The sequence below is a fragment of the Homalodisca vitripennis genome, chromosome 6 (genome assembly GCF_021130785.1).
Source record: "Homalodisca vitripennis isolate AUS2020 chromosome 6, UT_GWSS_2.1, whole genome shotgun sequence".
Taxonomy (NCBI): Eukaryota; Metazoa; Arthropoda; class Insecta; order Hemiptera; family Cicadellidae; genus Homalodisca; species Homalodisca vitripennis.
This window is the reverse complement of record NC_060212.1, coordinates 63988779-64013738: the sequence shown is the minus strand read 5'-3', so window position 1 is coordinate 64013738 and position 24960 is coordinate 63988779. Positions and strand designations below refer to the sequence as shown.

Below are 24960 nucleotides of genomic sequence, written 5' to 3'. Positions count from 1 at the left end.
TACCTACATGTGACGGCAAAGGCAATACTAACCAGTCACTGGTCTTAACATTCTGTGGGAAATATTCACCAGACTAGTGGTATTGATACAAACGAGCTACTGAACTTATCCACTGGTAGCTCGCTTAACCTTGAAAAACTTCAATTCCAAATCCATTGAAAACTTCAATTCCAAATCCATTGATATTACCAAAATCCTCAGGGAGGTCCTGACTTGACCGTCAATGAAATAGAAAACAAGGATCCTTAACTCAAAATGTCTGGATGAACAGGATATGGAAACATCACTGACACTAGCAGCTGAAGTGGGAAATGCTTTGTTAGTAGAAAATACACAACTAAGGGAACAAATTCACAATCTGACCCTTCATAACGCAAATTTGACCCAACAAATCTCAGAAATTATAGACAAAAATGAACATAACAGCATGACCCACTATGCACATGCTGAAGAACTTGAAAAAGAAAATTATACTATTTGGCAAGAAACAATAGTCTTACTGACACAATAAGGGAGTTAGAATGTCAGTTGGAAAAGGAAGTGCAATTACGTAGAGACCTCACTACAGCCTTTGAGGAAGCCGATAAAGAAAAAGAAGAAACTATTTACCAAACTTGAAAAACACTATAAAAACTTTAAAACTTGAGAAAAAAACAGCTCAGACAAGGCAAAAGCATGTGGTGGTGTTGAACTTGCAAGATCCTGCAGGGAAATGGGAATCCAGACAAGCCCCAACTGACCATGATTTACCCACCTCTTTCCTTTTTGTCAGAGCTGACTACAATTAAAAACAAACAAAATCAAATGGAACTTGCCATTGAGGTGCTGAATAAGCAAAGGCATGTTAAATCACAAAATGTGTTTAAATCATCTGAAACTGTAGGTCACAAAAATGCCTACAATCAGGAAATTTCAAAAACAGCAGCCTCTACACTGAACGGCATGCACAAAAAAACAGCGATCTTGGATGAAGTGCTTGTGGATGATATTTTCCCTAAAGCCAAGCATAAGCTGAAATGAACAAAGTTATCACTATGACACCAAAAATATTAGTTTCTTACTGGTACTCAAACAAAAAACAAACCAGAGAATCAACAAGAATTACTTTGTATCCCAACTGATAGTAATACAACCAACAAAAAATTGCTGTTAAAAAACCATACAGCAAAGAAAATGTATAGTAATCCAAGGCCAAAATCTAAAAGAGAATAGTTCCTATAAAAACAACATTACAGTGCTTTCTCTTCTTGTAAAGAAACATTTCAGATCAACCAATAGCTTGGCAAGAATCGAAACCTGACAGCAAGAGGCCTAAGTCTAGTCCGTGCACTTCAACTCTTCACGTTCTAGATAAAGAAAATAAGAATTTTTTAGCCCTACGCCATCGGAAGGAGCACAAATACAAGCAGAGGACTTTCTGGAACTCAGCTCCTTCAAAACTGAAAAATACAAAAAAAAAACTGATTTAAAGAAGCTGACCATCCTTCACCAAAATGTTGACCGCCTATCTAATAAAATTGACAAGGTAAATCATCTACTAGCTAAAATTGACCCTCACATTTTAATATTGACGGAACATGGTTTACAAACTGACCAACTTCAAAACACTGTGCTGGTTGGGTATACATTGGTGGCAGAGTTCAGTCGAAAAAATCACAGAAAGGGTGGTGTGGCCATATTTTGCAAGGAATCTATGGCACTCTCTGTTGAACCAGAACAGATCACACACTTAAGTGTAGAAATGGTGTGTGAAGTTGCGATGATTAATGTTAAATTGGAGCAGCAGCATATATACGTTATGGGGATTTACAGAACACATGGAAATTTAGAAGTGTCCCCTTAACATTGTAACTCAAGCTCTACAATTAGTGCCAACCTGGAGGAGCCCTACCATTCTTATGGGCGATATCAACATCAATTGCCTGGACTCAGGTCCGTGAACAGAATATGCTTGAGGAAATGCTATTGAGTTATAATATTACCAGAATAATGCTTCCTGCTACAAGAATAACACCCACATCGCGAACATCTATTGATTGTGTATGCTCCAATTTGAGAGACGAGGAACTTACTGTACAGGTGCTGCATGAAGCCATTCTCTGATCATTCTGCTCAGCTTGCTGCTGTGAACTCTCATCCTGAAAACGCCTCTTCGTCTTTCATAAAAAAACGAAAATTTTACAGATAGAAAATATTGCAGAGATCAAGCATAAATTAGCTCAGGAATCGTGGAAATGATTTAAAGACTAATACAAGTACAGATTTTGCCAACAACTTTTTTAATAGAACAGTCAATTTGATTTTAAACCATGCCTGTCCTTACAAGTATACAAAACCGAAAAAGGAAAAAAGGAATTAGAGTGTTTGACGCGGAAGCTGACAACTTGAAGAATGAATGAATTCTAAGGGCGCAGTCACAATACATACTCACGGGATTGTTAGAACATAAGCAAGAAGCTGCTCTTAAAAAGAAAGACTACGATATCAAGTTGAAGGCCTTAAGGCGACATGCAACAGCTGAACAAATTGCCCTCTCTGAAAACAAATCTAAAGCTGTATGGACAGTAATAAACAGAGAAAGAAAATCCAAAAAATTCACCCGGTCTCCATAAACTTATAGGCCCAACAGGAGAAGTGATTACTGATCCTCAGAAGATGGCAGATTTGATGAATATCACTTTTATAAAGCTGGCTGATAAAGCACTTGCAGCTAATCCCCAATCAAATCAAGTTTGGTAGCAACTAGTAGTTCCAACACTCCAGACCTCTACCTACAACCTACTACAGTTAGGGAAGTAAAACATATTATAATGTCCTTAAAAAGCAAGACATCTGCAGGAATAGACGACATATCCTCCAAACTTCTCAAGGCCTGCTGTAATGAGCTTGCACAGCCACTGACTCTTCTCATAAATTTGTCACTTAAGGAGGGTAAATTCCCATGTTACCTAAAATTAGCCAAAGTAATGCCTTTGTTCAAGGAAGGCAACTCTGCTGAAATTTTGTAATTATCGCCCAATATCTTTAATATCAACATTGTCCAAAAGTTTTTGAAAAAATTGTGCTGTGCCGCCTCTTGGAAACATTTGAAATACTACGATCTACTAACAGCACAGCAACATGGCTTTATAAAGGGCAGATCTACAACAACAGCAATAGTAAGTCTAGTAGAATGTATTATTGACAAGCTTGAAGCTGGAGACACCACCACTTCAATTCTACTAGACTTCAGTAAGGCATTTCGATTGCCTTGACCATCACCAATTATTAATGAAGATGGCACATTTTGGGATAAGAGGAATTACGGCTAGTTGGTTTCGAAGCTACTTAGAAGGCAGACAACAGCTGGTTGAGCTGAAACACATGGATAAGGGGTGTACAAGATTAGTGAGATCAAAGCCCTTAACAGTCACAAGAGGGGTACCACAGGGGTCCGTTCTTGGCCCTGTACTGTTTATTCTTTTCACCAGTGACCTTCCTGGATTTCTGGAACAATATTCAACTACCATCATGTATGCTGATGATACGGTGCTCCTACTAAGTGACACAAAATGCCTAGTAGATTAGAGGTTTCATCACACATTGCCATGGAGATGGCAATTCAATACTGCCACAATAACAACCTGGTGGTAAATGAAGCTAAATCGAAACAACTAGTTATGGGGTAGAAGGAAACACGGAAAGTAGGGCTATTTACCCAATATTGTTCCTGTGGATGTAGCCAAGTACCTAGGAGTGGTTATTGACAATGACCTCAGTTGGACTCAGCACATAGACAACCTATGTAAAAAACTAAGTACTGGACTGTATGTGGTGAAAAGAATAAAAGAAATTAGTGACAAGAAAACAGCAACTGTTGCATATTATGCAGTGTTCGACTCACATCTCCGATATGGTCTTTGTTTATGGGGAAATTCTAGTTTACGGAATTTACAAAGACCTCTTGTTTTACAAAAGAGGTGCCTGCGAATTTTTGGCTGGAATTGCAACCAAGAGAGAGCTGTCGAACAGCTTTTGTCGAGTATGGTATCCTTACCGTAGTAGCACTCTACATTCTTTCAAGTGATAATGTATGCAATAGACAAAAACTTGACAAGAGGCAGTAATCTCCACAGTCACAAACACTCGTCACGCTGCAAACTTCAATTTGCCAGCTCACAGGCTAGCATTGTTTGAAGAAAAAACCTTCCTACATGGGAGCAAAGTTATTCAACATGCTGCCTGATAACATCAAATCTCAAGAAGGAAGCTGAACTTTAAGAAGGAACTAAAAAGATGGCTGCTGAGTCATCCCTTCTACACCATTGAAGAATTTCTGAGCTGGAGAACTCAATGGACTACATAAACCATTATGAAAATCTTATTATTTTGTATTGACGCTAATGTAATTCTCTAAGAATGCACAAATAAAGAATATTGTCTATTGTCTATTGTCTATTGTCTGAACAGTTCAAGATGGGAGGGACCTTGTGGCTTTCATCATTGCCATATCATCATAGATCTCTGGAAATTTCAGGTTGGGGCCTCATTTGTATTCTCATAGTTTTCATTGTTATCATATCTCAATAAAGCTCTGAGCAGTTCAAGATGGGAGGGACCTTGTGGCTTTCATCATTGCCATATCATCATAGATCTCTGGAAATTTCAGGTTGGGGCCTCATTTGTATTCTCATAGTTTTCATTGTTATCATATCACAATAAAGCTCTGAACAGTTCAAGATGGGAGGGACCTTGTGATTTTCATCATTGCCATATCATCATAGATCTCTGGAAATTTCAGGTTGGGGCCTCATTTATGTTCTCATAGTTTTCACTGTTATTATATCACTATGGAGCTCTGAACAGTTCAAGATATGAGGGACCTTATGGTTTACTCCTAACCATAGGACCTAATTTGAACAGAAAACCAAAACTCTCATGGTTTTCAACACTTCCATACTATAACAAGACGTCTGGGCAGTTCACATGTGAGATCTGATTTTGTGTTCCAATAGTTCAATTGTGAGTGATGCAGTCAGTAGTATTATTTAACAACCAAAACGTAATCACCACCATAATTTGTTGTTTTACAATCAATGTGACATTTAAAATTAAAAACCTAATTGAAAATTTAAAACCAATATGCAATTAAGAGCTTATCTACTAAAACTGCAAACCACATTCACTCAAACTTAATTTGTTTGTTTCATTACATAATTTTATGATACTGAAAGACATGCACACACGTGTGTGCCCACACACACACACACACACACACACACACACACACACACACACACACACACACACACACACTCATCACGTAATTACTATCATCAGGACATTATATACATTTATATTATAACTGTAGAATAATTATATTTATCCCACGTGCAACCTATGAGTTGCAAGGGAACTTTAGACAAATGTATTATGTGTTTTTTCCTGAATAATAAAAGATTATTTGAACTTGAACTCACACACACACAAATCCAAAATTATATTTTTGGATGTTGTGGGATCATTATTGTATTACATTTCTTAGTCTAGATATAGAGGAGAGTGGATACAGTAACAGTTTGTTCAGCACTCACACTCCAACAGTTGGTCCAAGGATCAGAGTTCTGTAAATCTGCAGGAACAGGTCCAACCAACACTGAGTTGTAACACATTTGAACACCCCGATGCTCAGTAACTCATTGTTACACTCCTCCTTTTTGTCAGAACTCTAGAATTTTAACATTTTCAAGTATTAATAATGAATTACACTTTATTTTAAAGCCTGAACTCAATATAATGTGGATGGAAAATGTAATATAAAATACTTATGTTGGTGAGCAACAAAGGCCAACCCTTATATTTGCAAATATACTAGTTAGTTGTACTGTCTCTGATTTTTTTGTTAATTTCATTTGATTCTTCTTTCCATTATACATATAGTTACTTTATTAAATAAAATACTAATTAGTATAAATACTATTATATATTTTTTATATTTTTTTTTTTGTGTGTGGGCTCTCTGCCCTAGTCCCTGTACGGATGACAAAAACATATGCCTTGGATATATAGATTTCACAGACATTCTACAGCAAAAGTGGGATTTACTTTGTCATTAGATAGTGATGTATTTTTCCTCAAAACTATTTAGAAAACAAACTCCGTACATTTTATGACATTTTCATACAAAAATATAAACTATCCAAATTGGCAACAGCATTATGTAGTCTAATTGAAATTTAAAAAAGTGAATAATGCAAATTGGTGTTCATGTATTTCGTAATAAGGATAAAAGAATCCAACAAAAACACAAGTATATAAAACACTAAACATTTTTTGTCGTTGCAGCCTTAATTCAAAACATTGCCAGTTCCAAAAATCAAATATATTCTGTGTTGTTGTAATACTGAATAACTGTATATTATGATTATGGAAACAACGAACACAAGGTTAGGTCACCCATAGTAAAAATGATGGAACAGCTTCCCAAGCAAAATTCCAAATAGCATCTACCATACACACTGTAGCATCACAAAATGACAATCAGGTGATCCATCACCCATCAGAATGGTAAATAATGTTATTCAATATTATGGGTACAAGTGCCATTGCATCATCATTTTCTTCTTTTAATATCCTATTCTCAAAATGAAATGATACCGATTTCTTGTATCACTGTACAATGGCAAATTCTGGGATATACACTTGACAATCCTTTTCTCAATTTGTTATTGTTGATATATAGAAACCATTATAAATGCAATTAAATTTTGAAATAAATTATTACAGTAATAATTACTGTACACAAGAAAGGTTCTGACCTGCGAGTAAACGCAATAGTCGTCATAGCTCATAAGGTACTTGGGCTCCACATGGTTAATTAAAGCTCCCTGGGCTTTCATAAAGTCAACCAACTGCTTGTAAGCAAAGTATACAAACATCACCTTACCATTGGGGTCCTCAGGCTGTTTACTGAAACACAATAGTTATCGTAGCTCATAAGGTACTTGGGCTCCACATGGTTGATTAAAGCTCCCTGGGCTTTCATAAAGTCTACCAACTGCTTGTAAGCAAAGTATACAAACATCACCCTGCCATTGGGGTACTCAGACTGATTGCTGAAACATAATGGTTTTTATAGTTTATTAGGTATTTGGGCTCCACATGGTTGAGCAGAGTTCCCTGATCTTTCATAAAGTCCACCAGCTGCTTGTATTCAAAGTATACAAATATCACCTTACTATTAGGATCCTCAGGCTGTTTGCTGAAACACAATGGTTGCTCATAAAGTACTTGTACTCCACGTCATTGAGCAGAGTTCCCTGGGCTTTCTAAATAATATTTAACTTAGCAAATAATCACAACAGTGGAATTGATGTTTGCACTGAGACAACAGACAACATAATGTCGATCAGACTACAGCACAATGTGCAGGTGTTCTATGAGTCAGTGATTATTTTTGCATGACCAGGGAGAGAGAGTGCAGTCTGGTCCGTAGTGAGTGAATATGTGCAGTGTACGCTCACATTGCATAACAATAGAACTATCACACTACAAGAGTGAACTACGGTATACTGTAACTTACTAACTGTGCTTAGTATCGCAGTCCAACACATTTGTTGCATGAAGTACATTGCAACAGTCAGAAAACCTGTTTTAATAAACAATGTTGATAATTTTATAACAAAATAAACCCATTCTCATGTTTAAAACCGTATTTTTCTGTCATTCCGGCTAATCCAAACTGGGTTCAGTCCCAATTAGTTTTGATTAGTGGGGGGCTCCATTTTACTTTTATTTTTGTTATCTCAACTAATACTCTTAGGGGGTGTACCTTGCCCATAGATAAACCGCTTACAAAAAGACACTGGGCAATTTTAGTTCACGCAGTTTGCTAAATACCGCTCCGCTGCTGTGTACCTCTCCCAGACTCCCCACCACTGCTGGGCACTCGCCCGCTTGCTCTATCCCCTGACCGGGCCACTGCCACTTAGCGGCTAATCTCACACCAAAATGCAAGATCCCTGGATACGTCTATGGCTGCATTAGTCTGTTCAATTAATATTTAACGCTTGTATAGGCCTACACCCAAAAATACAATATACTTATATAATAGGTAAGAAGCTGCAGTGTAAACAAAATGGCGCGAATGAGACACAACCCACACAGCTGATAAAACTGAGATGAGGAGATACTTGTCCCACTCCCCATCATTGGAGGGAGTCCTCTCCTGCGCCTGGCTGCTCAGATATTTGCTTCTGCACAGGTTTCTTTGAGAGCGGTTCATCTATAGCTCTGCCGTTGTTTGAGTACAATAACATGTGTTATTTAGTACAAAGCAACATTTAATTCCCTAACCTAAACATATTGATAAAAACTAATTCAACAAATAAAACAATACAATGTTTCCAATAAAAATATAGAAACTGAGAGGAACTATTAATAAGTTTGTATAATAGTATCAATGTAAATTTTATAATTATGTGGACAGAAGGAGCAATGTGCTTAACAGTTTATCCTCACCTAGGTCAAAAGATGTAATATACTAAACAATTTGTTCAGGTACAGACGGCGTAAGGGAAATGAGTGATAATGCTTTGACTTAATATTGGATTTACTGGACCTAGGTACCTAGCTGTGTACCATATAGTAGCATGACGATTTCTACTTTTTATTGTGGAAGTATGAAGTTGTTGAATAAAGTCAGCTGTTTATTAGTTTTAAATTTACACAACATAATATATTTTGATGAACATAACCAATTGAATGGATTAATTAATACAAGAAAATAAGATAAGCTAGAAATTGGAAAGTTAAATAAATTACAATTTATTATGTATTACTGAAATAAGTAATCCTAAATAATAATTTGTGTGGAAACAAAGTGTAACAACCTAAATTATGTGTCATGTATTTCATCACATTTTGAAATTATTTACATTATTATTTCACTTTATATTCTTTCATTAACATTATTTTACACTTACATCCTTACACAAAATTGGACATGCACGTTGAGAAATAGATACACCTGATAACGTAAGCTAGTGCTATTAAACTCACTCGAGAGGTGTGAAGTATCTGCGAACGTTCCTGCCACAGATTCGCTCCAATACGTCAAATACGTTTCTCATGGCTACCGGTGGGCTACGACCATACTCCTTCTTGGAGCTCTGTGCTAGAGTGGAGAAACAGTGGCTGCCCAGGACAGGGTAGTACGAACAGTTGAACACCTAGTGGTACCATACATGCGAATAAGGAGTATATTGTAAGTAATCAGCACAGATTCTGTCAATGGCCACAAATAGAATTAATCAACTATCTGTAAGTACCTGTTCATAGAACCACTGCTGTACTGCCTCACAGGTCTGGTGCATGTGAATTGCATACTCAGTCACTGTCACGTCTACAGGAAACAAAGGAAATGGCATCAGATCTCCCTCTACTACTGCTACAGAAGTCGCCACAACAGACTTTTCTAGGCATTTATCCTGCAACAAAATATCATTATCATTCACTGTAACATCCGCAGGAAACCTTCAGTTCTCCCTCTACTACTGCTACTAAAGCCACCACTACTGCTCTTCCAGAGATTTATCCTGCAATCAAATAGCATTATCAGTCCCTGTCACATCCGCAGGAAACCTTGAGTTCTCCCTCTACTACTGCTACTGAAGCCACCACTACTGCTCTTCCAGAGATTTATCCTGCAATCAAATAGCATTATCAGTCCCTGTCACATCCACAGGAAACCTTCAGTTCTCCCTCTACTACTGCTACTGATGCCACTACTACTGCTCTTCCAGAGATTTATCCTGCAATCAAATAGCATTATCAGTCCCTGTCACATCCACAGGAAACCTTCAGTTCTCCCTCTACTACTGCTACTGATGCCACCACTACTGCTCTTCCAGAGATTTATCCTGCAATCAAATAGCATTATCAGTCACTGTCACATCTACAGGAAACCATCAGATCTCCCTCTACTACTGCTACTGAAGTCACCACTACTGACCCTGAAATTTATTCTGCAAACAAATGCCAGTAAAATTCACTGTCACGTCCACAAGAAACATAGAAAATGGCATCAGCTCTCACTCTATTACAACTACAAGGGTGGTCTGAAAAGTTTCCAACCTAACAAAGATACAAAACATCTTTCCTCAATTTTGTTATAATATTTTGACACTACATTAGTCAATCATGTAACTCTACACACTTCTCTCACCGATGCTGCCATATCTGTATCATCACTGTTACCAAAACATCAACACAAATTTCACCATTGAAATCAGCTATTCTTTCTGTTTGAAATGGTATATAAATAGTGGTGGTAGTGTTGATTTATGTACTATATGAACTGTCAAAACACGTGCATGTCAGATCGAAATTATTATGTCAATTACCACTTGTAAAACGAATTAGAACGACATTATAATGTCGACTTCCAGTCCAAGAGTTAATATTTTCAATACGGCGTAAAGATAGTAGAGGTAAAGTTTCACAAAAAATTTCAACCGTTTATATCAATTTGTTTGACAGTTATTGCGTGTACAGACGAGCAGAAATCAGACTTGGTTCATAAAAAACTGGTGGGAGAGGCTTTGCTGAACACTCAGCCAATTAATAATTCTGAGGTAGAAAAATTGAGGTGCAGAGTATGAAGATCAAGATTTTATTGTTCATTTTATTTATATATTTACAATACAAATTTATCTATTATATGCACATTGTGTACCTTTTGAGTGAGAATTTCCTTCAGTATATTCTCTTAATTTCTATGATAACTTTTGCTATGAAAAAATTAATTTAATTAATTTTCTTATATTATGTACTCACACCTTGAAACAATCCTTTATATCCTTAAGCGTGAAGCGATTCACTCGATCATGGCATTGTCAAACGCACACTCAAATAAATAAAAAAATCAGTGTAGGCCCACACACACTAACACATGACACAAAATAAATGAATTAAAATTTTGCCTGGGCGTGTCAACAAGGTTAAAATAGTTAAAAATAGTGTATGACGCTTAATTAGCTGTACTGACATGTTTTTCTCCATATTTTTAATGGATCTAATGGATTGCATCACGCTTAAAGATATAATGGATTGCTTCAAACTGTCAGTACATAATATATGATTTATATTCAGCAATCCCGGAACCAGATCAAAATACAAATGTTAATTAATTTTGCACTGTTAAAAGCACATAGAAATTCTTATTTTTGTATATTTTGTATGTATACTACAGTTGACAGACAATAATGCTTATCTAAACAATTATTAACGTGTTAAAATTACCTTATCTCCAAAGTGATTGTAATTCGTAAAAAGTTACAGAACAATAATATTTTCTTCTGACCCACAAATTGTTTCACATTTGTCTTGTACAGCAATCAAGTACTTGTACTTACGCACCTCTTTGACGTCTGATTGCAACGACAGCTCCACGATCTCAGACGCAATAGGATTAGAGAACTCTAAAGTTGAGTTTTGTTCCAGAGCCTGAAACATAGTGTCATAATTAAACAGCTAAGAACTTCAAGTTTGACTGTGAATAATGCAAATAATAAATATAAAATATTATACATTTAAGACTTTAAAGTTGCCAAAAAAACCTGAAAAGATACAAAGATTTTGCATCAACAACTGTTTTAGCTTCCTTTAAAAATTAGAAAAATTGTATAGTGCTACAGTATCTTTAAGTAAATTATTGTAATACTAATTCCTGCAACTAAAGTACTGGTTTTTCCTAGTGAACTTGTAGATTAATCTGTGGGGCTGCTAACTGATCATGGTTCAGTGGCGGATCCAGAGGAGGGGCCATGCCCCCCTCCAAAATTTTGAAAAAAGATGTTTTTCATAATCATAACCATAATTTTTATTGCCATTTATTACATTTTTTATGGTAAAAAACAATCATTATGGGGGGGGGGGGGTGGGGGGGGGGGGGGGTGGGGGGGGGGGGGGGTGGGGGGGGGGGGGGGTGGGGGGGGGGGGGGGTGGGGGGGGGGGGGGGTGGGGGACGATGTGAGGTGTTTCGGTGAAATCGCTTTTTATATCGTCTGCCCCTGATAGTTGCAGTCGTGCTGGGTTCTATTCCAGGGTTGTGATATCGACTTATAGCTATTTCTATCTTACCCGCGCCCTCACCGTACGCTGGTAGAGATCGATATGATACACAAGGTTAAACGTGAGTGAACAGAAAATCTCAGACTCGTTCAGAGCGAATTCAGTTATTCGCACTCCTCAATAGAACGATATCATCACAGTTTTCTGTTCTATGTCTCGCGATTTCACGTAAATAAATGTCGATTAGAACTGTCAATGCTCCGTTCTAAAATGTGACGTTTAGAAATAAATCCTATTGTAACGACGACTATTTGATAATTATTTGTGCGTGAGAAAAACAGATTTTTAATATCGATGGTCCGCGAGATCTTTATTCCACGGCCGTTGGCTCGAACCGGTCTCAGTATCGTCTGCTCGTTTCTTCTTCCTTCAGTGTGTTGTTGTGCTGAGTTAAGCTGAGGTTATGTTTTTGACTTTATAGTATCAAAATAAAATATTAAATATATCAAACCAAACAAATTCCTTCTCTATACTAACAAGACTAACGTTAACGTATAAGTTTATAAGTTAAGCTGGAAGCAAAATGTCTAAGGGGAGTCTTGTGTTATATCCCTCTCCTGTGAAGCAGCTAAATCCCTTCAAGCAAATATATTTAGGTTATTTAACACAAGTATCCTAGTTCAACAAAATACAGGTATTTCGTGTGTACTATTTTCCTCTTTAAGCCCTTAGTATCAAATATGTCAATATTAACAAGCATTAAAAGTTTGTTATAGCCTACAAACTAACATTCACTTTGAAACATACTCTTCGACAGTAGGAAGTAAAAGCTTATGCGATTTACAGGACACTAAACAAATATTATTTAGGAACCGGGCTGAGAATTCAGAGGTTTATTAAGCCAATGAATAATATATTTGTAAACAAGGCTGTTACCTAGATAGCCTAAATTAAGTTCCCAGCCTATCCTGGCGTTGATCAATAACTTTGAGCTTAGGCTATTAGGCCTACACGACTTAAAGTAAGCAAAATATATTATCGTGAGCTATAGAAAGGTTTATATATGCTTTATCTAGGTAGGTTAAACCAGGTACATACACCTAACTTATCTTATGCACCAAACTATTAACTTTTAGGAATAGGATAACAAACCTATGTAGCTTACAGGATGCAAAATATGCGTTTGTCAACTAGGAAAGGTAGTGAAGGGTAGTAGAAACCTACAGTGAATAGACACACTACTGTCACTAACCGCAATAAACCTATAAGCTGCTGTTAACCTATCCTAACGCACCGAATTATTAATTTTAGGAATAGGACAACAAGCCTACGCGGCTTATAGGATGCAAAATATGCGTTTGCAAACTAGGACAGGTAGTGAAGGGTAGTAGAACCTACAGTGAATGTACACACTACTGTCAGTAACCGCAATAACCTATAAGCTGCTGTTAACCTATCCTACGCACCGAAATTATTAAATTTTAGGAACAGGATAACAAGCCTACGCGGCTTATAGGATGCAAAATACGCGTTTGCAAACTAGGAACAGGTAGTGAAGGGTAGTAGAAACCTACAGTGAATATACACATTACTGTCACTAACCGCAATAAACCTATAAGCTGCTGTTAACCTATCCTACGCACCGGAATTATTAATTTTAGGAATAGGATAACAAGCCTACGCGGCTTATAGGATGCAAAATACGCGTTTGCAAACTAGGATAGGTAGTGAAAGGTAATATAACCTATATTTAATAGATACTCTACTGTCACTAAACGAGATAACCTATAAGCTGGTCTTAACCTATCCTACGCACCGAATTATCAATTTTAGGAATAGGATTACAAACCTACGCGGCTTATAGGATGCAAAATATGCGTTTGCACACTAGGAAAGGTAGTGAAGGGTAGTGTAACCTATAATGAATAGATGCGCTACTGGCACTAACCGCAATAACCTATAAGCTGCTGTTAACCTATCCTACGCACTGAATTATTAATTTTAGGAATAGGACAACAAGCCTACGCGGCTTATAGGATGCAAAATATGCGTTTACCAAACTAGGACAGGTAGTGAAGGGTAGTAGAAACCTACAGTGAATGTACACACTACTGTCAGTAACCGCAATAACCTATAAGCTGCTGTTTAACCTATCCTACGCACCGAATTATTAATTTTAGGAACAGGATAACAAGCCTACGCGGCTTATAGGATGCATAAAAAATACGCGTTTTGCAAACTAGGACAGGTAGTGAAGGGTAGTAGAACCTACAGTGAATATACACACTACTGTCACTAACCGCAATAACCTATAAGCTGCTGTTAACCTATCCTACGCACCGAATTATTAATTTCAGGAATAGGAATAACAAGCCTACGCGGCTTATAGGATGCAAAATACGCGTTTGCAAACTAGGATAGGTTGTGAAAGGTAATATAACCTATATTTAATAGATACTCTACTGTCACTAAACGAGATAACCTATAAGCTGGTCTTAACCTATCCTACGCACTGAATTATTAATTTTAGGAATAGTGATAACAAGCCTACGCGGCTTATAGGATGCAAAATACGCGTTTGCAAACTAGGAAAGGTAGTGAAAGGTAATAGAACCTACAGTGAATATACACATTACTGTCACTAACCGCAATAACCTATAAAGCTGCTGTTAACCTATCCTACGCACCGAATTATTAATTTCAGGAATAGGATAACAAGCCTACGCGGCTTATAGGATGCAAAATACGCGTTTGCAAACTAGGATAGGTAGTGAAAGGTAATATAACCTATATTTAATAGATACTCTACTGTCCACTAAAACGAGATAACCTATAAGCTGGTTCTTAACCTATCCTACGCACTGAATTATTAATTTTAGGAATAGGATAACAAGCCTACGCGGCTTATAGGATGCAAAATACGCGTTTGCAAACTAGGACAGGTAGTGAAAGGTAATAGAATCTATATTTAATAGATACACTACTGTCACTGAACGAAATAACCTATACTACGCACCGAATTATTAATTTTTCAAAAGATTCCGTAGAATTCAAGGTTAACGAATCAGCACTAGTTTTTATATTCAACATTCAATATTCGTACTGTTTTTAAATTCCCTTAATGATTACAATTCGGGGTGACTCACCAAAAGACGATATATGCCGACTGCGTATTCTCTCGTACAGGGCTCTCGTATTCCTCGACTCGACTTCAGACTTCATAAACCGACGTCCGCAAGCGAAAACTCTTCTCCTCGAATTGGCTTCCACTCCACGACGTTAGCAAGCAAAAAACTCCCTGTCCCTTGTCGGGTCGGCTGTATAAGTAGACCGCCAGCCGGTCATGCGCAGAAACACGTTTTCGTCAGTCTGTCGGCAGACGCTGCAGCGGCTACATCGGAGTTCCGGCTACTGCACCTGCCCCGAGTAGAGAGGTTCCCTAACCTCAAATTAACTCCTTATAATGGAAGGACTACGACGACGACACATTTACTTGTCAAAATAAACGTTTTCTCATTTAAGAACAAAAAAAAAAAAAAACGGGGTATAAATTTGAACCCTTACAAAACGATTCCTTTGGTTTTTTTATAGGAGTAGAAAATGCTGGTAATTTACGTTTAACCTGTACCTTTAGGAAGATGATTTTTGGGTTTGACCGGCACATCTGTAGATTCATTGTCAGTAGACGGGATATAGTCTTTGTCCAAATCAGAGTCATCAGGAGGATCACTAGGTGATTCATAGTCAGAAAAAGGCATTTTAGTTAGTTCTGGCTTGAATTTCTTTTTGCATTGTTTTGACGGAGCTTCTGGGACTTTATTTTTTGGCCTATGACTACTATTATAACTACACGAAGAGTCTAGGTCACTAGATTGAAAATCAGAGATAGGGTTATTACTAACAGCAAAAACACTCACATTAGGCACATTGTTGAAGTTTTCAGTGGGGTTAACAACTTGAATATTGTCACACACAAGGCCTAAACTATTACTAGGAATGGTATTTTCAGATCTCAACTCAAAATCGGGATCCAAATTTTGCATTACAACTAGCACTGGAGTTGTCTCTTCCAAATTGTTGATTTTGGTTATCACCAATGACGTAGTGTGGGAAAACTGACTGGCTATATGAACAATCAATTGAAATAACACTACTTTCTTCCAAAAGTTTTTCTAATATCACTATCTTCCATTTTTCGGATTGAAATTACAAATGCAGCACTAAAAACTTGAAAACTCTCAAGCAAGATAAACAAGAACGAAACACAACACACAAACAGCCACTGCAATCGTCGTTGTATCAAAACAGCTGAACACAAATAAAAAACAAGCACGTCATCTGCCCACAGTACAAAGGAAAAATATTTTTTTTGTACACTTTGGATATCCATGAAGCTTTTGGAATGTAGTGTAAACCAGTAAACATATGACACTATTGTATAATAAATTATTTACGAAGTCTCCCGGTACGGGAGACTCGGCACTTTTCGGAAGTATATAAGGTCTCCCGTTACGGGAGACCCTGGCACTATAAGGGTTTAAATTGTTCTTTCTTGCTTTAATCAGTTCTCTGACAAAAAAACTGTTAAAAAAGGAACTTTGTAGTTCTTGAATGTATTACATTGCTATATAACTTTTAGGTACAAACAAAAAATGTATTACCAGATTTTATGGTTATCACTGATAAATAATTTTTTGGTTGTTTATAAGTTCTAATCATCCCGTTAAAATTAAATTGTTTTTGGTCATCTGCTGTTAGTTAAGACGCTAATGTAGATAATTAATGGGACAAGTCAGTGGTGTGTTTCAGGAAGAGAAGCTGACAGATGACGTTACGTGGGAACAGTCATTGTTTGACTCCGCGAAGAGCTCACTCATATACGAGATAATAGAAAGAGAGAAGAGCATAGGAGATGTGGTGGCCCAGTCTCTGCTGTCATACTTCAAACATGTTGACCATGATTATAACAGGTGATCCTACCCAATATGTTTTATTTCATTAATTTTCAAATTTTCCATGTGTTTGAGCGTGTTATTCCATGTGTAAATTTAACTTCAACTTTGTGGTTTTTAGTTGTAAAATGCAGGCTTTTACTAGAAAACGTTTCCTGAACTTACTTTAAAAATATTTTTATAAAAAACTTCAGCCAAGTTTTTGTTTATAATATGTTTTAAACTATATATCTAAATATATATATATATATATATATATATATATATATATATATATATACACAGTGTGATTTAAAAGTATGAATACATTCTGTTTAGCTTTTGATGGATAAAGATGGAGGGATGGACGTCAGGCCACCTTCTAGGAAATGGAAGTGAACATTTTAGTTACTGTTACAGCTTTGCCTATTTCTCCAAAATGGGATTTTGGGGGTGGTGGCTCAAAATGTAAAGACCCATTAAGTAACACCTCATTTGATAGGTCTTGATAAAAGAAGAACAGTGGAAACTAGAGCTTTCTATCTCAACCCAATGCAAAATGGCATTTACATTTTTTTTTGTAAATAAACAATATCTTTACAAATATAATATTGCCAATATTGACACATTGATTATACTACATGTTATTACAAGTCACAGGCGTTTAGAAAATGTTAAATGAATTTAATATGTTTGTTTACTAACATGCACTGAGCACTTGCAGTATATATGAAAAAAAAAAAGAGTATTTAAAGAAATAAAAACCAAGACAAATTTTAATTTTAACTATAAGTAGAATATGGATATTTCTTATAGACTACAATAATAATTTGGCTTAGAATAGAAATATGTATAGTACATAAACAAAACCATAAAGGCCACACCAGGCAGGATGCTGTAGTCACAGCTGTTTAAATATTGTATTTCAATATTGTAAAATTTATATCCTATAAAAAGTTACATACATTTGTACAGAATGCAGTGTAGGTAATAAAATAAAAATCAGAAAATATAATTACATAGCATGTAAAGGGTTAGAGGCCTTAGAGGTTTATTTTCCAACTATGACCAGGCCTGTTGTATATGCCCATGATGTAAAAGGGTTAAAATGACTATTACTAATCATTTGCCACTTCCAGGGTTAAGACGTTTATACAAATAAGAATTAAAATAAACACTACAAACAATAGTAAACACTTAATGAGTATTTACAACCATTGTATGTCATATCAGTAGATATATCACATGTCACAGTCATGAGAAATGGCTACAATTACTGTTAGTCCATTTGTTGTTTCATACAGACATGTAAAACTATTATAAAACACTTTGTACAGTCCAGATGGTAGCATGACCTCCAATCAATCTAATATTTCAGTGGTTACATTAGTTAGCTACCAGCTGTGCAACCGCTCTGTTTTTTATGGACTGATGTTTAAAACTGCAAGGAACTCGACTTAAATCCATACAAACTTCACTTCTGAAACAGTTACATTTAGTGCCCCAATGCTAATAAATTGTTGTTTATGCAACTGTCTATAATACTAAATTCATATTAAGTATAGATTTTTTCCATAAAAAACTATATTCAACCTAATATGTAATAAAGTCATTCTCTTCTACATTTCTTTTCTTTAGACGTATGTGTGAATCAAATGCTAACATTTTAAAATATGAAAATAAAATGCATAATTTTATAATATTCATATTGTCGGCAAACCTATTATATTTAATAACTTAAAATTTCTATAAATTAAACAATATAACAGATATTGTTTGTTGTGACACAGGGATAGAGAAGGTGATGATGTAAGGTCTTATTCCGGATGATGATGCTAAATACATGAAACTGCCATTTGATCTGTCTTATCTCATTAACTAAAGTATTTACAATCATGTGCAGAATAAAAAGAGGAATTTGTTTGTGACACAGATGGCTGGTGAACAAGATAGACAAGGTGACGATGGAGGATCTTAGCCGGATAGGCCCCAAGTACGTGAAAAAGCTGTTCGATCCGTCCATCTCACGGACTACCATTGTGTGCCATCCATCCAAGGTAGAGGAACTGGCCTTGGGGTTCAAAGAGTGAGTACAGCTTCTCGTATTAATAACTAATTGCAGAATTTGAGTAGATGTACGTCGTTTAGTACACAAAAGGATTCTATAGAATGGAGTTTTTGTTTGTTCTCTTAGGACAAGAAGCTTATAAATTGCACTTAGTCCTGTAAGAACCTTTGCGCTGCTTCCGGAGTGACAGGATATTCAGGATGGGTAAGGTAAGGGAGTAGGGGCCGCCTCCTATCGAGATCCATGAGGAAGAATTAGGGCACTACATCTCAAAGTCATGTCTCCCCGGAAGAAGGGGAGGCCAGCTCTGAACCAGCCTCTCCAGTCAAAGTAGACAGGGGTGGCACACCCTTGTTGAGGCTAGCAAGAACCTCTGAGGTTAGAGAACAAACCCCACCAACTCCAACAATTATCTCCCATAGTAGACTAGACCTATCGAATTGCCCATGAACCCCAGAATCTCGACATTTGCGATTAGTGATGTGCTGCTCCTGGGCATCCATAAGGTTGCCCAGATTTAAGTGACACATCGGTTTTTGCTGTGCCAAGTGGTGGGTTCAACTGGAAGGTATAAACCAGCCAGAAGTGATCCCTGCTGGGTATAGAATGGAGTTGTAATGTGTCGAAGTCAAATCTCAAATCCACTGAATTTTCACAAAAGGTTCGGATTTGAGACACGATCAACAAGATTTGACATTGAAATCTGGCGAGATTTCACCTAATCCCGTCAATCGGTTTTTGAATCCAAAATCTTTGTTGAAGATTTGGTGTATTGGGATTCAACTTGGACACATCACTAATGTTCATACACTGCTGTGAGTCTGCTGCGTTATATGCGGACAAGGATGTCATGCAGCAAACAACCAGATTATTGATAATTTTTGTTTACTTCACAATTTGTGTAGTTGTAAAAACATGTCCTCTGTAAAATAAATGTATGCATGGTTACATCTGTATTTAAACTATTATCTTGTTACTATCTATAACTTTACTATGCCCTACTTGTAGTTTGAAATATGTTTTATATAAAACTAATACAGATATATGACCATATGGTTGCAGATAAAAAGTATATACCTGGGAAGACCATTATATAATCTATGAAATGGCTGTATTAGGTAGATTTAGTTATAGCTATTGCATTGAACCTCTGCTAATACCCTTTAAAATAGAGTGTTTTTATTTTTTATATTTTTAGGGCAGTCTCAAAGGCTCAAAGAAACAAAACCAAGCAATCTTTTTCAATTGGAAAAAGGCAAGTGCTTGTCTGCTAATGGTAACTTATAGAGTTTGATAGGCATGATTAATTGACTTGACTTGGTCTTCTCTAACCTAGCAAAAAGGACGTCCAAGAATGTTTGTAGTTGGTATTTCATGAATCTAATGTCTGAATCTATATGAGTAAGTTTCTGTAAATATACAACAATTGACAAATATATGTAAAATCAAAATATTCTTTATACATCAGTATCACAAGAGTACATTAAATGGTGTCTTGTCTTAAAATAATAATAAGCTTAAATTACAGAACTAAAACCCGGTCTTAATATTTAATCAATACGCTGTATACAGTGTATTCCAAATTTTATGCACACTGAAGGGATCTTGGAAACTATAATATATAGAGCAAAAATTAAAAAGACAAAGTTGTGCATAATAACAAGACCAACAAATCCATGAAGTTGTCAGTTAATGAGTTATGTTGCTCACTTGTGGTCAAAAACTGTTTATAGTAAAATTTTTCATACTCTTGGCTCTCTTATTAGTACCTATAAAGGAACATTTTTTACATGAAATCCGCATAAAACTTTTTCTAGTTTTTAAATATTATAATGAAAATATTTTCAATATCAACAGGTGGTGTGGTGTAGGGTTCAAGTCAATTTTTTTAATGCATCGACCCATTTTTTTATTTCATCAAATTGAAGTACAGTAAATATTTTACTGATATAATAATATCATGTATGTTATACTTTCTTTGAGTTTTTATTATACTATTTGGATGGTTGGAAAAACTGATTGATATTTCACTGCACATAGTGTTTGTATCAGCTGTTTGGTGAAATACAGAAATAATATGACAAGGTCAGACTAAAAAGGACTGTTACTGACATTATTGTGACTGATTAGAACAATAGCATCTTGCAAATTGCATCATAAATTAAAATCTTATAAAAAAAATAAAAGTACAAATAATCATATAAAGAAAATTAAACAACCTAAATAAATGTTTAACACAACTTATTTGAATCTACTTCAATTAAGCAGTGTCTTCCTAGTTTATGTGATGAGAACAAATCCAATATGACATGCGTTTTGTTTGTTGTTTCTGTCCAGGCTGGGTATCGAACTAACCTCATACTCAACTCTGGAGAGGGAGACGTTCCTCAATGCATGGTAGACACAGACAGTCCTCCTAGCATCCCAGCTAGTCAGCGCCAGTGAGAAACTAAGCAAGGTCTACCTAGTTTATGTGATGAGAACAAATCCAATATGACAATCATTGAGTTCTGTTTGTTGTTCTGTCCAGGCTGGGTATCGAACTAACCTCATACTCAACTCTGGAGGAGACATTCCTCAATGCATGGTAGACACAGACAGTCTCCTAGCATCTCAGCTAGTCAGCCGCCAGTGAGAAACTAAGCAGGGGTCTACCTAGTTTATGTGATGAGAACAAATCCACTATGACAATCATTGAGTTCTGTTTGTTGTTCTGTCCAGGCTGGGTATCGAACTAACCTCATACTCAACTCTGGAGGAGACATTCCTCAATGCATGGTAGACACAGTCCTCCTAGCATCTCAGCTAGTCAGCGCCAGTGAGAAACTAAGCAGTGTCTTCCTAGTTTATGTGATGAGAACAAATCCACTATGACAATCATTGAGTTCTGTTTGTTGTTCTGTCCAGGCTGGGTATCGAACTAACCTCATACTCAACTCTGGAGGAGACATTCCTCAATGCATGGTAGACACAGACAGTCTCCTAGCATCTCAGCTAGTCAGCGCCAGTGAGAAACTAAGCAGGGTCCTTCCTTGTTTATGTGATGAGAACAAATCCAAAATGACAATCATTGAGTTTTGTTTGTTGTTCTGTCCAGGCTGGGTATCGAACTAACCTCATACTCCAACTCTGGAGGAGACATTCCTCAATGCATGGTAGACACAGACAGTCTCCTAGCATCTCAGCTAGTCAGCGCCAGTGAGAAACTAAGCAGGGTCTTCCTTGTTTATGTGATGAGAACAAATCCAAAATGACAATCATTGAGTTTTGTTTGTTGTTCTGTCCAGGCTGGGTATCGAACTAACCTCATACTCAACTCTGGAGGAGACGTTCCTCAATGCATGGTAGACACAGACAGTCTCCTAGCATCTCAGCTAGTCAGCGCCAGTGAGAAACTAAGCAGGGTCTTCATTTTTCATCAGCATTTATTATAGTGTGATTTGTCCTAGTTTAAACTGATATTTATAACATTCACTTTCATTTGAATGCCAATGGGATAGTAAATGGAAAAAATTGTTTACGTTTAAATCAGCTTAAGTTTTATTGTAATTGGCATTTGTCATGAAAAATCTATGCGTTATGAATTTTTTTATAATAAAGTGTGATTTGTACATGTCTTTTACAAGCCTTGTCACAGAATAATAAATACAAGACTACAGTACAGAGTTTTTACTTTTTAGATTTCTTCTCGTATTATACAGTTCAAAAATCTTAAAGACTGACAATTTTAAGAATACACACAAAATTTTAATGTTATGTAACTACAAATTGGTCTGTTCACTTCTATTTTATAATACAGTGGAATGTGGATGGTTAAAATGTTTTTAATTTAAATTCATAGATTAATATTAAGTTAAAATTTGAAGTGCATTCTGTCCCTGTGGGATTTGCATAATGTACAGTATAATGTTCAAATAGGGTGGTTGTTTTTAAGAATGGGCCTTTAGTAAAACATTTTGATACCAATTCTTGTGTTATTTGTTATTAGGAATTTAGGCTGATTCCAAAATATTTTATCACTATTTTAGTTTATGTAGCTCCATTCGATGAAGTAAGTGTTTTGTAAAGTGTACCATCATTTCAGTCGGTCTCTAGAAGTAAGTATTAAATAAAATAATTGAAAACTAGCTTAAATGTAACAACAATTTTACAATCCACTATATTTGGCTACGGTTAAACAGACAATATTTTAAAATAAAATATATTGTTAGTAAATCTATTTTGTTAATGGAATTATAATGTTATATGATGAATGTTAGTATTATGATTAACCCTTATTGGCCCAGATTTTAAAGTTAGAGCACCAGGTTAGGGTTAAATACTGTACACATTTCTGTGTCTATAGAAGTTAGCTCTCAAATTTGAACAACTGTATATGATTAAAAAAAAAAAAACAAATAATACTGAAGTTCAGAGTGCAAGGCTTTTTCTCCAGTTCAGCAAACTCTGAACTCAATTTGTGAATGCACCAACGAACAACGATCAAGTATACGCTAATTAAAAAAATAAAATATTAAATAATGCTGAAGTTCAGAATACAAAGCTTATTCACTAGCTTTGACCAGGTGTAGGGGAATTTTAAAATAATATATTAAACATTTTGTACAGCAGATATCTGTCTCATCTATTTAAAATAGGGCAGGTCTTAAACACACACTGAATAATCCTTTATAAAAAGAAATCTCAAACAAATAAACCTCCTATTCGAACCAGCCCTGTACAAAAACAAAATTCACTGTTCTGTATTTTAACAAAATGTCTAGGTTCACTTGCTTGCACTTTTAAAACCTTTTTGGATAAACAAATGGTGAAAATAGGATGCTACTACTTAAAGGTGTTTTGTTTTGCTATTTGTAAAACCGTACAAGTTTTACCCAAACGATTAATAAATAGATATAAATAAATATTTGTTTGTTAAATCATTTAGGGCAATAGTTGCTTTATATGATGTTGGTAATCTAATTAATTGCAATAAAATCTCTTGTTAAGCCTCACTAAAGAGTCGCAAGTTGCATTGTTTGTATTAAAATTGGTTGTTGTGTCGTATCGTTCATGTCTCAACAATCACGAGATGTAGACTTTCCTGATTATTTACAGTGCCATCCTCCAACTCCTCTGTGACTTCCCATTTCCTATAACTAGAAGTAAGTGTGATAATTCATCAGCCGTTACGACACTATTAAGATGTACTCTAATGTGCGCCCAAAAGATAAAACTGTAACAATGGGCAAGGTAGAAGGACTAGAGATAAGCTTTATCTTCAACAGTGCATGTTTCTTGGGGTATTACAGGCAGCAGTGTGTTAACAAACCAGCAACAGTCATCCCCGATACTTGACTTGCAGCTATGTATGTCTTGCTGAGTCCTGTTCAAACCTTGGTCAAAGCCACAATAAACTAATTTCAGATAATCAGCTTACATTCTGGAAGAACTTGGGCTGAGTTGGATGGTTTTGAAATGTTGCATATTGGAGTAGTGTTTTAAGTTAAAGAGTCTTAAATGCCCAATGGGCAGTTTTCCCCCATCCAAGAACTTGGCTGCTAATCTAACTAAACATTAATTACAATTTTCTCAAAACTATAATTAACTGTGACTATCTCGTAAATGTGAGAACAAATAATGTTTTAAGTTAAAGTAAATTCATATATTTACGGCAAAAAAATAAATTTCTACCATTAGGCAACAGAAATAATATTCTGGTGAGAGCATTTGCTTTCATAAACTCTGTGCATTTCTTGGGTTATTGAGGTTAATTATTTCCCACACATCTCACTAAACACTTATTTCATTACATATACTATATTGCTCTGCATAATTAAATTTAAAAAGGATTTTTCAAAAAATTTACAAGAGGGAATTTTTATGATGATTTCACAATTATGACCTTTAAATACTACTATTTGTAGAAAA

General features: G+C 35.9%; 2 protein-coding genes across 4 annotated transcripts in view; one reads left to right on the top strand and one right to left on the bottom strand.

The window, feature by feature from the left end:
• Positions 1-15809, bottom strand: part of LOC124365406 (cilia- and flagella-associated protein 47-like) — a 39077-nt gene extending 23268 nt beyond the window's left edge. Inside the window, exons 1-6 of the mRNA XM_046821386.1 lie at positions 15708-15809; positions 11398-11484; positions 9309-9467; positions 9040-9209; positions 6798-6948; positions 5574-5707 (exon numbers count right to left, since the gene is read on the bottom strand). Coding sequence (XP_046677342.1) covers positions 5574-5707; positions 6798-6948; positions 9040-9209; positions 9309-9467; positions 11398-11484; positions 15708-15809 — 803 coding nt within the window. The remainder of the gene's footprint in view (positions 1-5573; positions 5708-6797; positions 6949-9039; positions 9210-9308; positions 9468-11397; positions 11485-15707) is intronic.
• Positions 15810-16818: 1009 nt separating this feature from the next.
• Positions 16819-23303, top strand: LOC124364398. Of its 3 annotated transcripts, none has more exons than XM_046819843.1 (3): positions 16819-17021; positions 18916-19068; positions 22338-23303. In XM_046819843.1, exons 1-3 carry the CDS (start codon positions 16834-16836, stop codon positions 22396-22398), a joined length of 402 nt encoding a protein of 133 aa, XP_046675799.1. In that variant the 5' UTR covers positions 16819-16833; the 3' UTR covers positions 22399-23303. The 3 variants fall into 3 exon arrangements, with proteins under 3 accessions (XP_046675799.1, XP_046675798.1, XP_046675796.1); XM_046819842.1 differs by lacking the exon at positions 22338-23303 and adding an exon at positions 21581-21714; XM_046819840.1 differs by lacking the exon at positions 22338-23303 and adding an exon at positions 21388-21505.
• Positions 23304-24960: the final 1657 nt, after the last annotated feature.